At 30.9% G+C, this 16107-nt stretch overlaps 1 protein-coding gene across 9 annotated transcripts in view; it reads right to left on the reverse strand.

The window, feature by feature from the left end:
• Positions 1-16107, reverse strand: part of LOC128871536 (uncharacterized) — a 41741-nt gene that overhangs the window by 17569 nt on the left and 8065 nt on the right. For 7 of the 9 annotated variants that reach the window (XM_054113368.1, XM_054113367.1, XM_054113365.1 and 4 more), the window contains exons 3-5: positions 15577-15789; positions 9444-9513; positions 7606-7715 (exon numbers count right to left, since the gene is read on the reverse strand). In XM_054113368.1, the coding sequence (XP_053969343.1) occupies positions 7606-7715; positions 9444-9513; positions 15577-15789 (393 nt within the window). Of the gene's footprint in view, positions 1-6506; positions 6985-7605; positions 7716-9443; positions 9514-15576; positions 15790-16107 lie in introns of those variants that run through there. The other 2 variants (XM_054113371.1, XM_054113369.1) reach the window with 2 other exon arrangements.

A 16107-nucleotide genomic window follows, 5' to 3' on the forward strand; every position in this document is an offset into this window, starting at 1 on the left:
ATGTTAATTTTTGTATGCCTTTTAGGCAATTGATACTGCTTTGGCAAACTTAGTCATGTAGCGATACTCGGTTGAACAAAGTGTACAAGTGATCCCAAAGCGCATGAAATATGGCACTGTTGCGAACAAAGTCCAGACGATTTTAGAGCTAAGGAAGAAAATCAAATGCGCTATAAGCCATATACAGCCTGAATTACGCCACAAAGTCACAAAATCACAATTCTGATGTGAGCATTCTATGTTGGTAGAGGGGTGGTGGTGGGCAATAAACGGATGTGGTGTTTCCTATATAAATGCCATATACTAAAAAAAGTATGAGATAAAACAAATGGTGTTTTGTTTCGTTTATAACAGAAAGTTTGCGGCCTTATTGAATCACCCTCCATATATTTTTGACATCGTGAAGTTAAGACCAATGAATGCATACTAAATTCAAATTGAATAGAATAAAATATTTGCTGGTTATATGATCAAGTCTTTTATTTTTGACAACAAAAAAATCTGATTTGGCTTAACTGAAACAATAATAGTCCATATTAATAGTTAAAATTGTACTTTTTTCAAAAAAGTTGAAGAATAAAAGTTATTCTTGATCTGTGTAGAGAGAAGAATATCAACAATTGTCTTTTACAAAAAATTATTAAGCCATGACTTTTTAGTTTTTGAAATACATTATAACACCTGTTTTCGGTCCCTCGCTAATGCTTTCAATTCACTCATTAAAACAATACAATATTTGTGTATCTTCTACGTAAATTCTCTTTGAGATTAAATTCAATTAAAAAATAAATCCATTCATACAAAGTGGCGCAAAGTTCATCGCCCTATCGGAAGACTCATAATTCTTGCAAATGGCGTTGTCATATTTGAAGCTTGTGAACTAGGCAGCTGCACAAGTAATGGAGTGCATAAAAGTCAAAATGAAGATTTCCGGCAATCAAAATCATTTTTTTATTTTCTGAAAAGCTTATTCAAAAACAAAATTGGATGAATAAATTAGCGCCACCTCACACCTTGTGTTTTAACTTTTTTTACGTTTCTAAACTTCAGCTCTAGAAAAGCACCAATTATCCAAATATTAAACTACAAAGGTAACCCTCAATTAGCTCAGTGCAAATATTGCATTTAGAGCGTTTGAGAAAATATAAGATTTACTCACTTATTGCTTCGAACCAAAATGCTTTTATAGATCAACCTTCTAGTTCATCCCTGATGGGGTACAAAATGCGCATTTGACAATACAAAAATGATTTAAGAAGGGAGGAGTTTTCTTTAAGATTCGATTATAAGCTTAAAAAATAATATCTCAGGATGTTATATAACCTCAAATATATCAATAAGTCGTATTTTTTATACCAAGCCGGCATATTCCAAAGACCTAATTTATTGTAGCTTATCTGATATCAGATGCAGTTTCAGTTAAAAACCTGGGTTACCCTATAATAATAAGGGATTCACTGTCATGTCAGCTGATTTTTTCATTACCCCTTTTTTTTGTTAGCACTTTGAAGAAACGTAAGCGAGCACTAGTTTGCCACACAAGTCACTCAACAGTCGATTTTTTACCCTATAGGTACAGTCATACTTATTTGGGTAAGACTCCGTCAGAAAATATGAGATTTGCAAGTGGTCGTTCGATTTCTTTGAAACTTTGGGAAATATTAGTTCTAGGTAAGATACATTCGAGCCTAAAAGGATTTTGAAAAATTTTCAAAATTGAGTCATCTACGCCATGTTGAAAATCGGGACCGTGTTTTTTTCAAAAATCAATATTTCTTGAACCGTTGGATGGATTTCAATGCAATTTACAGACAATATAGAAACAAATAAGTAGTTTAAATTAGTATTATGTTAAAAAAAAATTTCGAAATTTTGACCAAAAAAAAGTAAAAAAAATTTTTTGAATCAATTTTTAGTTGATTTGGCCAGTTTTTTAGATTTTCTGTTATACACGTAACGATTCCTTATGATTTAACCTTTATTTTGAAAAAAAAAAATTTTATGGTGTCTATAATAGTTCTCGAGATATTGCGATTTTAGTGGAAGCGCGCACCGTGAAGTTCGCGGTTACGCAGCGCGGGAGTAGAAAAACGCGCACAGACCTGCAGCAGTCTGCTCCAGTCACTTCATACAGGAACACATAACGCAGCGCGCATTGCACACCTGTTACCTAAACCGTGCGTGCGCGCTTCCACTAAAATCGCAATATCTCGAGAACTATTATAGACACCATAAAATTTTTTTTTTTCAAAATAAAGGTTAAATCATAAGGAATCGTTACGTGTATAACAGAAAATCTAAAAAACTGGCCAAATCAACTAAAAATTGATTCAAAAAATTTTTTTTACTTTTTTTTGGTCAAAATTTCGAAATTTTTTTTTTAACATAATACTAATTTAAACTACTTATTTGTTTCTATATTGTCTGTAAATTGCATTGAAATCCATCCAACGGTTCAAGAAATATTGATTTTTGAAAAAAACACGGTCCCGATTTTCAACATGGCGTAGATGACTCAATTTTGAAAATTTTTCAAAATCCTTTTAGGCTCGAATGTATCTTACCTAGAACTAATATTTCCCAAAGTTTCAAAGAAATCGAACGACCACTTGCAAATCTCATATTTTCTGACGGAGTCTTACCCATTTATCACATTTATTTATCTTTCTACTTCTCTTCGCTTCTTTTTGTCCATACTGTTACCTCCTTACGTATTTTGTATTTCTTTCTTTACACCCTATATATTTATGTGCGTATATACATATGTATGGAGGTGGTATATTTTGTACTTACCGTATTTTAAAATACACAACTCGATAAAAACGGATCAAAATTATTCCCCTACATTCCATTCTCAAACAGTTACTTATTCAACAAATAAAAATCAAAATTTCTAACAAAATAAATTAGCTGACAATCACAAAGATTGTACACACGAAACAATACACAATAACAAAAAACATTAATATTTCGTATATTATATAACGACAATTGGAGACAGAGTAGGACGACAAATTGACCGCTCGATTTGTGTCAGTGCACACCAAGGAGTCAAAGAGCACAAATCTCGACTGGAATGAATTGCGAAAATCAATATCTTATTGAAATTGAAATGTCAACGCGTTATGTGTCAAATCTCCTAGAGTGAAACCAATTGAAAAAGAGGAGTATATTAGATATTTAAATGAAAGAGTGTAGAAAGGAGAATTTACAGTGGAATGATATGTCTGCCTTTTGCACGCATAACTGCCAAGTAGATAGGAGAGGAAAGGAGAGAAAAGTGGAAATCAGCTGCCAATTGAATTACGGAAGTAGGCATGGGTGGCTGACCAGTTGGACAATGCAGCGCCGAACTTGGGATTGGGGCGGTAAATTTGTTTTACGAGGTTGAAAAGTATAAAAATATTAAATGCTTTGGCTGTTCATTTTGTAGTTTTAAGCTTACAATTTCTTTGGTCTGCCTTTTTTTTTTTTGCTTTTTAAATTCTAACAATCCACCACAGAGTACAAAACACATTTAACAAATTTTTACGCTTCACTGCATTTGCGTAGAATTTCACAATACATTTTTTGCTATGCTTTGACTGGTTTTTCGTTAAATATTTCATTTTATGTTTTTATGGGTTAATTTTTTTTTTTGCTTCTTTGATTTAAATAATAATAAATATTTGTAGCTTGTTTGAGTTTTCATATTAGATGTTTTTTTTTGTTTGGCAGTATTTACAGGCGAACGCACAGTGAATGATTTTGTGTATTGAATTGTGCATTAATTTCGAATAAATTTTTATTCAATAAGTTTATTTAGTCGAGTTAAGGAATGTACGAGGAGGACGTAGAACGATTTACGAAACTATACAAATTATTTTGAAAATCGTAGTTACAGGACTGTACAGCAAATGAAAAGTAAGTACAAAAAAAAGAAAATGATGATTTATGAAGTTAAATTAAAAATGAAAAAAAGAATGCATATACACAAATATGTGACAAAAATCAAATAAAATTAGTAAATGATGGAAAAATATAAAGAAATGAAAACCTATACATTTTAAGAAATTAGGAATTAAAAAATTGTTGGAAAAAATCAACCCACTACAGGTGAAGTGAAGTTCAAAATCCAAAATCCGTGTCACTTGACGGTGAGGATAAAAGAAAACAAGAGTTTTTAATTATTTTTTGTTAAATTAATGATTTATTTAGCATTGCATTTTTTCGATAGTATTTCTATTTTTTTTTTTATGTAATAGTAATGCTAGTAGTTTTAATGTAATATTTTTTTTGTTTTTTATTTTATGTTATACGTATTCCTTTTTTGCTTTTCGCGCTGTTGCTGTATGAGGTTTTAGTTTAGTATGAATGGAGTTGGCACTGCTAATCTAAAAAACGCCAGCATTCCCATTTCTGTCTAACCCACATTCTCCTCTCCCACAACTTTGGCGCATTAATAGCAGTTCAATAGCAATGACCAATGAAAAAGCAGCTTTACTCTATATTCTAACATACCTATATATTCTAACATACCTATATATTCTAACATAAGATTCCCCTCATTAGAGATTAATCACGTTTGAGAGCATACCGAAGGTTGCGCGCAAGACACAGCTGCGGTGGAACAAGAACAATAATTATGCGTATTTTTAAGGTATACAAAGTTTGGCTGTTCAGAGCGCATATAAAATTAAAAAGAAGTAAAGTCAGATGATCCACTTCTGTTTCTTTATTGATGTGTCTTGGTTACGCTTAACTGTAAAACTTTGCTCACGACACGAAACATTTTTTTCTTTCTAATCTCTCTTTTTTACTCAGCATATTTTGCATTAACCTAGCCAAAATTTTTATTTTTACGTTCATCAAGCTTCATTATTTCGATAACCTCTTCTTAGTTCCTTGATACGCCTCATCTGCGCTTACGTCACAATAAAGTTAGTCTCATTATTCATTCTATTATTCTAGACTAGATATACGCAGTAACTATGAATACTCACTTTAAACTAACCTGCCCAGTTGAGCTCCTTTTTTCTGCATTTCCTAAGGTTCTTTATTAAAAAGCTTACCAAATGTTAAGATACCTTATTTTTGTATAATAATGCTACTTCGCCGTCGAATTTGACAGAATCAGCTGATTAGCTGATATAATAATTGGAATTTTGTTTTCAATTTATTGTTGTATTGCTTTCATTTTTGTTGATATTAACAAGCGAATTTTTCGCTTTCCGAAAATATCCTCACGAATGTTGCAATCCTATAATCTATCATTATGAAGGGATCTTGCACAACTAATTGAGTAATGACATTTACCTCTCAAAGTTCTCTGATGCTCTTTGAGTTTTAATACTTCGTCTTTATGCTACTAATCACATCTTGCACAGCTAATTGAGTACTAATCAATGAAGTTTTCCTCTGAATAAAAGAACAAAAATCGTATATCCAAACTTAGCTACATATGTACCTATACCTATTGTATTCTTTTTTTTTTTGTTAATTGCTCTACTTCCCTCCTTTTGTAATTGCGGCGGCGAATGTCTAAACTAAGTTCATTGCATTTTTAACTTTGTTTTAATGCTTCTGTTCCCCTCTAATTTTTGGTTTGTAGTTATATATGTTTTTGTTTTTACAACTGCTGTTAAGGTTATCTAGTAAGTAGCTTAAAATAAATAGTACTTATTTAGTAATGATAATGAATTTATGAAAGATTGAATTCAGGGCTTCAAGCGAAATATGGTTAGAGCGAAACGTTTAGAAAAAATTGCATTTCTATTTATTTTTATACTGAGGATACTTCAAATAATTTGAAATCGCGCATATTATACTATACTATTCAATAGAAATTTAGACCTGTTTTCAGGTTTAACTGGATGCATCGCTTAGATTTAAATTTTGTCCGAAAATTCGCGACAGGAAAACAGTGCACTTAGAGCAAAGAGCGTAAACGCATGTGAGCATGAGCATGCATGCACATACACACATATATATTTATGCACACTCAGAGTCGTACTCCATTTCACACTTGCATCGCTTTTTACGTATTCAGCACTTCCTATGTAGTACATGTGCTGAAAGCTCTGAATTTCCTGATCTTTTAAAAGCACTAAAACTCCTTACAAAAACACTTTTATAGTAGAGATTGCGGCTAATTTCTTTTAAAACTGTCAAGACCGTTTTTTTTTGTGTATAATTTTTCAGAACTTTTTGATTAAATAAAAGCTTTAAAGCTCTAGAGCACTAACAATTTCTTTTCTGTTGATTGAACTGCATTGCTCGTGAAAGCGGCGGCATTTTAACCTTTTTTCGATTATAAATTTCTCTTGAAGCCCAGAATGCATAATTATTTAATGATATTATTATGTTTAGTTGTTGTTATGTTATATTGATTATTATTAATAGCTTTAAATAAAGCTTTATGAATAAAAACCACTTTATTTGTGTATTTCTTTTTAAGTTTAATGAAGCTTTTAAATCAGTTTTTTCTCTCTTCCTTCTTCATCGTAATTAACTAAATTTAAGATAAGTAATTTTCTGTTTGTTCGGTATTTATTCTTTAAAATTAAAAGTAAACATATTTAATATGATGTTAAATACAATGAAACATTTAACGAATTTCTGCTTCTTAGCGGTGCTTTCATTTCATTTGATATCATTTACTTTCTTTTGATATTTCTTCTTCACTCAACTACTTGTAATATAGATTTTTTTTTTACTTTTGGTTTTGTTCTACAATTTGTAATTCCACTAACTTACTTTATATATTGTAAGTGTATACGTTTAATAAGAGATATGTATATGTATGTGTATTTTAAGTAAAACATTTACAGACAAAAAATTTGTGTTGCCATTTTACTACATTGAATTTAAATTTTACTGAAAATGTAGTAGTAAATGTTGGCTTTGTTATTTGATGTATTTATTTAGTAGCATTTCTAAAAACGAACTTTGTGCAGCTGTGTAGATTTGCTAGCAAACATTGGCTATTTGCTCACATTTTTTATGCTGCAAATATATTTAAAAAATACAAATTTTATGATATTATTTGCAAAAATTATGTGTGCGTTAGTGGCAAAAAAAGTTACGAAACAAATTACTTTTACACAAAACGCCAATTGGTAGTAGTCATCTGTGTGTGTTTGCGCATTCCGCTGCTGACAGCTCACTCGACTTTCACCACTTCAAGAATTTGGATTCACAAATTTTCTCATACATATTTACATATCTCCAATAAAAATTGTCCAATTTTCGTTGAGTGAGCTAACTTTAAAATGCTAAATGTACAAATTTGTATTAATCTGGCTGTTTCTTTAGTGAATTTGAAAAAATTCTTTCAGTGTGGAGGATATGCTAATTTTCGTGATGTTGTTTTTTATCTTAAATTTTCTTTTTCGTGTTTACAACATTTGTAATTATTCACATAATTCGTTAAACATCGATTTAAATTTGATTCCTTCGTTTTTTGTTCTCATATTTTTTGTTTGGTTTACGTAGGAATTTTTACGATTATTGTTGTGTATTTTGTTACGCTTTGTTGTCGTTGTTTTTAGTAGAGTATTTATTTTTAAATTCTGATGTTTGTTTGTTTTTTGTTTTTGGTTTTACTTAAAATTTAATCTTCCTTACCCTTGTTGAGTGATTTGAGCAACTTATCTTCTGGCTCGTATTCCAAGGGCACCAAAGCGTTGGGTGTGTATGGCTTGTCCTTCAGGTAGAGACCATAGCGAGATGGGTATCTGGAGTGAAAAAATTGTTGTTTTATTTATTGTTTCAGATTAAAATTAATTGAGACATAATAATGAAAAATTAAGAGAGAAAGGAAAACGAAGAGAAAGGGGAAGAGGCAAATAAAAACAAAAAAGGCAAGAAAAAGAAAAGTAAAGGTAAATATAGAGAAAAAGGAAAAGAACAATGAATAGTAAGTGGATAAAGAAAAGAACAAAAAAAGAAAAGTGAATGTAAATGTAAAAAAAAAATTAAATTGAAAAGGATATTAAAATAAAATAAAAAGGAAATGCAGAAGTAAAAAAAAACAAAGAAAAACAAATAAAAGGAAAACGGAAAGGAAAAGGAATAGGAAAAGGAAAAAGAAAAGGAAAGGAAAAGGAAAAGGAAAAGGAAAAGGAAAAGGAAAAGGAAAAGGAAAAGGAAAAGGAAAAGGAAAAGGAAAAGGAAACCGAAAAGGAAAAGGAAAATGAAAAGGAAAATGAAAAGGAAAAGGAAAAGGAAAATGAAAATGAAAAGGAAAAATAAAAGGAAAAGAACATAAAAAAATAAAAGAAAAGGAATAGGAAAAGGAAAAAGAAAAGTAAAGGAAAAGGAAATGGAAAAGAAAAAGGAAAGGTAAATGGAAAAGAAAAAGGAAAAGGAAAAGGAAAGGGAAAAGGAAAACGAAAAGGAAAAGGAAAAGGAAAAAGAAAAGGAAAGGAAAAGGAAAAGGAAAAGGAAAAGGAAAAGGAAAAGGAAAAGGAAAAGGAAAAGGAAAAGGAAAAGGAAAAGGAAAGGGAAAGGGAAAGGAAAAGGAAAAATAAAAGGCAAAGAAAAAGACGTATATAAAAATAGGTAAAAGAGCGAAAAAAGAGGAAAAGAAAAAAAGGCACAGGAAAAGAAAAAGAAACATAAAAAAACGCAAAGGAAATGGAATCGGAATCGGAAGCAGAAAGGGAAACGAAAAGAAAATTTGTAAAGAAAAACGGAAAACAAAAAGGAGAAGAAAATACAAAGTAAAAGTAAAATTGCATCGGCAGCTAATACCCATTCCGAAAAATTCTCAATAGCATTGAAAAATTTCTAGCTAAGACAAATAAATTTTAAATTTGCAGCTGCTGAGGAGAAGAAGTGTATTGCGACGACTTCATAATCTAGGCAGCCACGAGAGAAGACTCTTAAAACGGTGGGGAGTCTCAATGCATGGATAACGAGTGCTAGTGCCCCATCTTGTTAAGCACGAAAAACTTCCCAAACGATCCAACACTGGCTAAAAATAACTGGCAACATTGCAGATCCTGATATTCATTCAGTTTTAGCTGAGCTGACTTGAGATCCATATGAGCAGGATTTATCCGCAAGTGGTAAGACTAACAACCACACTCTCTTTAAACTGAAAAATAATCTGAAAGCACTCCACCGGGTGTTGGGCAATGAGATTAGATGGGTCTCTAAATGGTCATAGGGCATTTCATTATAAGAAGTGTTTTCCAGTAAGATATTTAAATCGATTGGCTACCAAAAAGTGAACAACTTGTGTGTTGGGAAAATTTTCACAATTGACCTTTGGAATTCAATGGCTGTAAAAGTAGTTAAGGTCATATTAGTTTTATATTACGACATTCTTATGACTTTTAACTCAAAATTGGACTTCACTATGCCAAGTCTTCTAGCCATTGATTGTCTTTAAACCTACATAGCTGCCTTTTTCTCTGCCACTTATGTTTTTATATTTTTTTCTTAATACTCCCACTCACCTGCGTTCGATTTCTTGCATGCGCTTCAAGTGGTCATTCCAAGCCCTCTCTGCGTCGTAGTTGGCTGGAACTGGAATTAAGCGATTTAAGTATGAAAAATAATATCTTACATTTTCTTGATATTAAACAAATTTCTTACAGTGAAGGTATTAAAGCATTTAGGCTCAAAATCTCGCAAGCATGTAAAATCCAAAGCAATACATACGATAATATGCCGGAAAGCGTTGGCAAAATTGTAGAAGCATGAAAATGTGTTGGGTCCATGGTATAAAGCGGAGGAGCAAACAAGGAAATTGCAATAAAGATATAAAAAGATAAAAGCATATGATAGGTAAATCCAATATAGCAGAGTATCAGCATGAAAAGGTGTTAAATTTTTTATGAAATATTTTATTTGTATCTTATGGTATGATTTTTTTTCTTTAATTTATTTTTCTTTTATTCTTCTATTTTATTATTATTTTTTTGTTTTTTTTTTTTGTGTTTTTTTTGTAATTAGTTTTATTTTTTGTATGTTCTTTCTAATTTTCTCTTCTGCAAAAATTTTAATTTTTTTTTTGTTGTAATTTTTAAGCATGTCTGGTGTAACCCGCAAGTGCTGAAAGTATGGAAATCTAGAAGAATTGTTTTTTTTACTCAGTGATTGTATAAATATTTAAAAATTCAAACTGAAATGAAATGTTTTCACAAAGTTATCATGGAATTGCAAGTGAATGAAAAGTGGTTGAACAAGAAAAAGCGAATAATGCAATGAAAATGTATGAGTGAATATGGGCAAACACGTAAATGTGTATGTGTAGAAGCCATATGGCTCACAGATGCTGAATAAAATATTCAAGTGTATTACTATTATAAAAAAATATTTTATTAACTTTACAAGTGATTGAAAGAAAATACCAAATTTCGGCAAATGAAAATCAAGTAAAATATTCAAATTTATATAAATTTTACTGATACAAATAAAAATATATTTCGTTTAAATATTAACAAAGCCGCTTCCATTCGGAGAGGTATAAGAAAAGCATTCGATTTTTTTCTTTATGATTTTTATTAAAAGCGAACTCTTGCAACAATATCAAACAGTAATAAAAACAAGGTTTTGCATATAATTTTTAATCTGAAAATATTTAAAAATTTACTTTAACTCTTGAAAAACTTTGCAGTACCTGTTTGCAGAGTGAAATTGCTGTAGACTCTATCTGAGCCATTGTAGCAGAAGAAGAATGCTGAATCTAAAATCTGTATTGGTATTGAGTCAAATCTCCTAAAATTATTCAGCGGTAAACTAATAAAACCAGCTACAAAACTAACTTTGAATTTAACACTTTATTAAGAACAAGAGAACAATTAACCGTAAAACATTGAAAAGTGACAAACTAACAAACTTGAATTTGAATTTCCATTACACACTTTGAGTTTTCAAAGGAAACCAAAACAAGTTATACAAATGTGTACACATATACACACACAGATGTAAATACATATATGCTTTAAAGACATTATCAACAGTACGGTACAGTACAACAGTTTTAAGTACATTTAGCTAATATTTTTGTTTCGAGAAATTTGAAGAGTATGTCTCCCACGATTATCAATGGAAACCAAATTTTACGCAATATTTATATATATTACAATATTTTTTTTTTTGTTAAAAACATTTTCTTCTCTTATTTTGCGTAGTTCTAATAGTGCATGATTTATTTTTGCACAGGCTCTAATGTTTGTGTTTGTTTGTGAAGAAAATAAAATGGGAAAAAGAGAACGTTTTGTTACTTTTATTATACAAAGTACCAAAGTCCAATAAAAGTTGCATTTGCTAATAATGAATTGAATTTAAAACAATTTAATGAATGCGTTTAAAACCGTTTATGCTTAAGCCAGAACATGTCGTTAAAAAATTTCATATTATGCTAATTGTGTGTAATAGGAAAAAAGAAAATATAGCACAAATTCGGTAATTTTACTTATAGAGATTGTTGAAGCTGGCAAGATAAAGAATTATGCGTAAATATAATCACTTTTATGGAACATAAACGGTTTTTTTTTATGGAACATACTTTTTATGAAATTACATTTTAAGCATTATTGTATGCATTTTTTACTTCTAGCCTATATATTTCCATCGCGCCTTAACTGCACTTTATAGCTCCTTTTGAACTCTGTTGACCTAACAAAAATGTTAACAGTGATACTCACAGTCAGCTCTGGTAACCATAATGCGAACCTCCACAATGTAAGCAAACAGCATTTGTATGCATTTTTTTAATGGATGTATTACCTCCTATAGCGCTTTACAGTCCATATAAGCTACTTTTGAACTCTGTTGGCCCAACAAAACTGTTAACACTGATACTCATATGGCAAATACAAAAGTACAGTCAGCTCTGGTAACCATATTGTATCAGCGAACCTCCGCAATGTAAGCAAACAGCATTTGTATGCTCTTCTTTGTTGTTGTCTATGTATTTCCCCCGCGTCTTAACTGCATTTTACAGCTTACATAGGCTCCTTTGCTCTCCTCTGCTGGCGCAACAGAAATGTTAGCAGTGATACTCATATGGCAAATGCAAAAATGCAATCAGCTCTGCCGGCCATATTGAAGAAGCAGACTTCATCAATAAAAGCAAACAGCTGATATTTTATTTAAGACTATCTCCTAAATTATCGCAATTTGTTCCCAGTGGAAATATTACAATATTATTCAGACTTCTTCATAGTTCCTTCAGAATTTCAATAAAATTTAATCCACTTCCTACTACTGCTTGAGTTTATTACTGAAATTTTACAACGATGTACTCAATGTATTCGTTGATTATCTTTCCTTTTTTGTAAGAATACAGCAGCTTAAAAACTACATACGCGAGCTGTACCCCTATTTGATCATAGCAGAAATATCCATAGTAGCTCCTAAGCAACACCATTTACGAGGTTAGGGTAAGAAAGAAAAATTTTGTATTTTGCTACAAATGGTTAAGCTTACAAATATTAAGTTACAAAAATTAAACCGGCAATCAAAATATTAATGGAACTTATTGAACCAAGCGCATCTCCTTCTCTCGAAATAAGCGTATTTTTATATTGAATAATTGTATTGTACAACGGTATAAAAAGCGAACATGATCTATGCATATTTTCAGTCATTCTATGAAGAATATATTTAGCATATATTTTCTTTAAGTATATAGGTATGTATGTACACACATAATAATATACTAAATAAGCCACTTCCGCCACATATTGGCAATCGGCGCAAACTCCCACAAAAGCCGACGGTTATTTGATATCAAAGATGAACAGCGAATTTTGCCATGAGATGCGAGAAAGGCAACGAAGTATTGGAAGGGGCAACGGAGACATTTATGAACTGTTCTGAGCATACATGTGTATGAATCCATGTATATAGGTATGTGTTGAATATTAAAGAAAAACACAGCTATTTACTAGCAAATAATATGTTATCGATGTACGAGTATACACGCATACGTGGGTGCTATGTGGTTTTTATTAGTATGCGGATTTGAGGGTGTTTGTTGAAATATCGAGCTTGCTTAGAAGGAGAAAAAAAAACGAGCGCTAATACGCGTACAAATAAACAACATTATTTAATTTGTGCACAGAATTAAAAAAAAACGCACATTCTACTGTGAATTTCAAAAAACATTTATATAAGAGAAAAAGGAGATTAAACGGCTGTAGACCGGCGAAAGAAAAAACAACTAGAATTTTAAAATTAAAGGGCAAACAAGCACTACGATTTTCCCTATCTATACCTATATCAAGGGTTGAGTAATACCATATTCGCACTTCGCACTGCGATATGCCAAACAAAACAAGAAAATCAAAAACAAAACACTACATTGACGTAATTTACTGATGGGCTATTTTTATGAAAATTAAATCATATGGAAACAACGAATAGTCGACGACAATAAACGGACTTCCTTTGGCAACAAGCAAAACCAGCCTGTATATATTTATTTTATTTAAAATATTTCTATTTATTTCATTTGCTCAAATTTTCTTTTTTCTTTTGGTATTTTTGGTGTTAATGAAAAACGGTGCCGCAAAGTGAATGGGTTTTGCCAACTCGTAACACCTTTGAGGTGTTACAAATATTTGTGGGATGACGCATACGCATGCAGTGTCATCGTATGTATGTATGTGCATATTCGAAAGATGCAATCGCAAGTGCGCTGAACGATGAATCGTCCACCGTAGGGGTAACAAAAATTAAGTATGCAATTTATACTAAATGACTCGAGATACTTTGCATTTATGCGATAAATGCTTGTAGATGTGAAAATGAACACGAATTTTGTGCAACTGTGCAATTGTGCGATGTACCTTGTAGAACTATGATTGAAACAGTCGAAAAGTGCCATGAATTTGCTATTCGACTTGTTGATGAGAAAATTGGCAGTGAAAATGAATGTTGGTTTTATAATTAAGTAGGCTTGAAATAAAACATTGAAATAAGATATTGAAGATTTTTTGCAAAGCAGCAGCTGATTGTGATGGAAAAAATGGAAAGCTGCGAATTAAGGATGTGCTAATAAGTATATAAATACACGTTTACAAATGCTATAGTTTGCAATAAAAGCCACTTTAAATAAAGAAATTAGTAAAGGTATAAAAAAAGAATGCTAGAAATCAGATCAAAAACAAGAATAGAAATAGTTCTCCTGCAGAAAGATTTATCGCTATAATAAAAAAAAAATAGATATACATACAGTGGCGACCACAATAATAGTAGTGCGATGTACTGGAAAATTTTGAATATTTTTTTTATAAAATTTTTTTAAACAAACAATTTTGAGCTCACGTTATATGGAGAAATTGCATAATACAGTTAAATATACATAAATAAATACATAATAAAATTATGGAAAATGAACGCTAATTTTAAATCACTTTAAACTTGCAAAATAGCAAATCCAAATTAAATGAGCTACAAAACTACATTTTTCGGAAGCTCTAACTAAGAGTTTGAGATTTTAATGAGAATTTATTGAATATTTTTTAAGTTTTGTACAAAGTTTGAAACTTTACTGACATAGTTTTTGTTTTAGTATAAAATGGTTTTTATAGAAAAATTAAAAACAAAAAAATAATTAAATAATTATAACTAAAAGTTAAAATAAATTAAAAAAAAGAAGAAAAAACAAAAAAAAACACTACAAAAATTTTTTGAAAGAAAAGCTTAAAAAAAATAAACAAAAATAAAACAAAAAAAAACCAGGCAGTATGACGCGTTGAAAGAAAAATTAAAAAAAAATTTATTTAAATAATAAACAAAAAACTGACAGTATGTCGTTCTACTATTACTATGGCCGCCACTGTATGTAACTGAATTTATAAGACAACTTTATATAAAGAGTACAGAAATGTTAAATATTTTGCTTTAATAAATAATTTATTTATTTTGTATTAAAACATGGTTTTTTTACTAAATGGAGTCTAGCAGTAAGTGTAATGTTTCTTTTGTTTTTGTTTTGTTTGCCTGTTGTTTAAGACAAGCAAATCAATAGCTTTTGACTTGCTACATTTGAATGCAGCAATAAAAAAAGTGGGATTTGAAACACCCAAAAATGTAATTTTTGAAAATTCATATCGACTGAATCTGACGGGCTGAGCGCTTTTCTGAATAACCAGTATCAGGCAGTGTAGCTTGAAATTTATACTTTACTATATTATTGAAGAGCATTGAACGTGAAATCAATAGGAAGAGATGATTTTTGTTAGCCGCCAAGCTGAAGAATGCCTAAGTATACTTGACCGGTGCTTAGAAAATAAGGTTAATCAAACAGGTAAGCAATAGGGCGCGTAAAAATCCAGATAAAGATTTTCAAGACTCAGTTTTTTTTTTTATTTTTTAAACACCGATAAATTTCTTGGATAAAACAAATTTGACTTAATGGCATACATATCGATAATTTAAGCCTGTGGAGCTATTTATTGCTAATTTCTTCATTGAAAAAATTATAAAAATTTAGTTATTTTAGCATAATTTTTATTTTCCTTTTTTTTTTTTTTTGTTTCAAAAGCACATCCCTAATTGCCGCATTTTAGTGATTGTATGACGCTAATGTATTAATATTTAAAAATTTTGTTCAACATTCCCACAAACACTTACTTGTTCTGCTGTAATGGTGATCGTAGATGGCGCGTGGCGAGTAGCCATAGGTGTCTCTGCTCACGGGCAAGTATCTGTAGCCGTGCGACTGCACACGCTCATTGGCAGTGGCGGGCTCATCGAAGATGCTCCTGTATGTGATTGGCGAGTCCAAGTATGAGCTGTATGGGCGGCTTACGCGTGGAGCCTCGTGGGCACGAATATCTTCAGAGCCTGAAAGATGATGAGATGGAAAAAAATCGATCAAATATAGTTTTAAAAATGATTGATTAAATATATAAAAATATTTTTTTGTTTATTTTTTGTTTTTGTTTGTAAAATTACTAAAACGTTCCTATTGCTATTCGAAATTTAACTGTTTATTCAGCATTTTTGGAAAAGAAACGTTTATTTTGTTCTTCGTGTTTTTTAATGACTTCATTGCACCTCCTAAATGTTTTTTTTTTCTTATTCTTGAGAAACACCCCCACTCAGACTACTTTCACTTTTTTTAATAATGCATAACTGAGACTATACTCCATATTCCTTGAG

Source organism: Anastrepha ludens, chromosome 2 (assembly GCF_028408465.1).
Source record: "Anastrepha ludens isolate Willacy chromosome 2, idAnaLude1.1, whole genome shotgun sequence".
NCBI classification, from domain to species: Eukaryota; Metazoa; Arthropoda; class Insecta; order Diptera; family Tephritidae; genus Anastrepha; species Anastrepha ludens.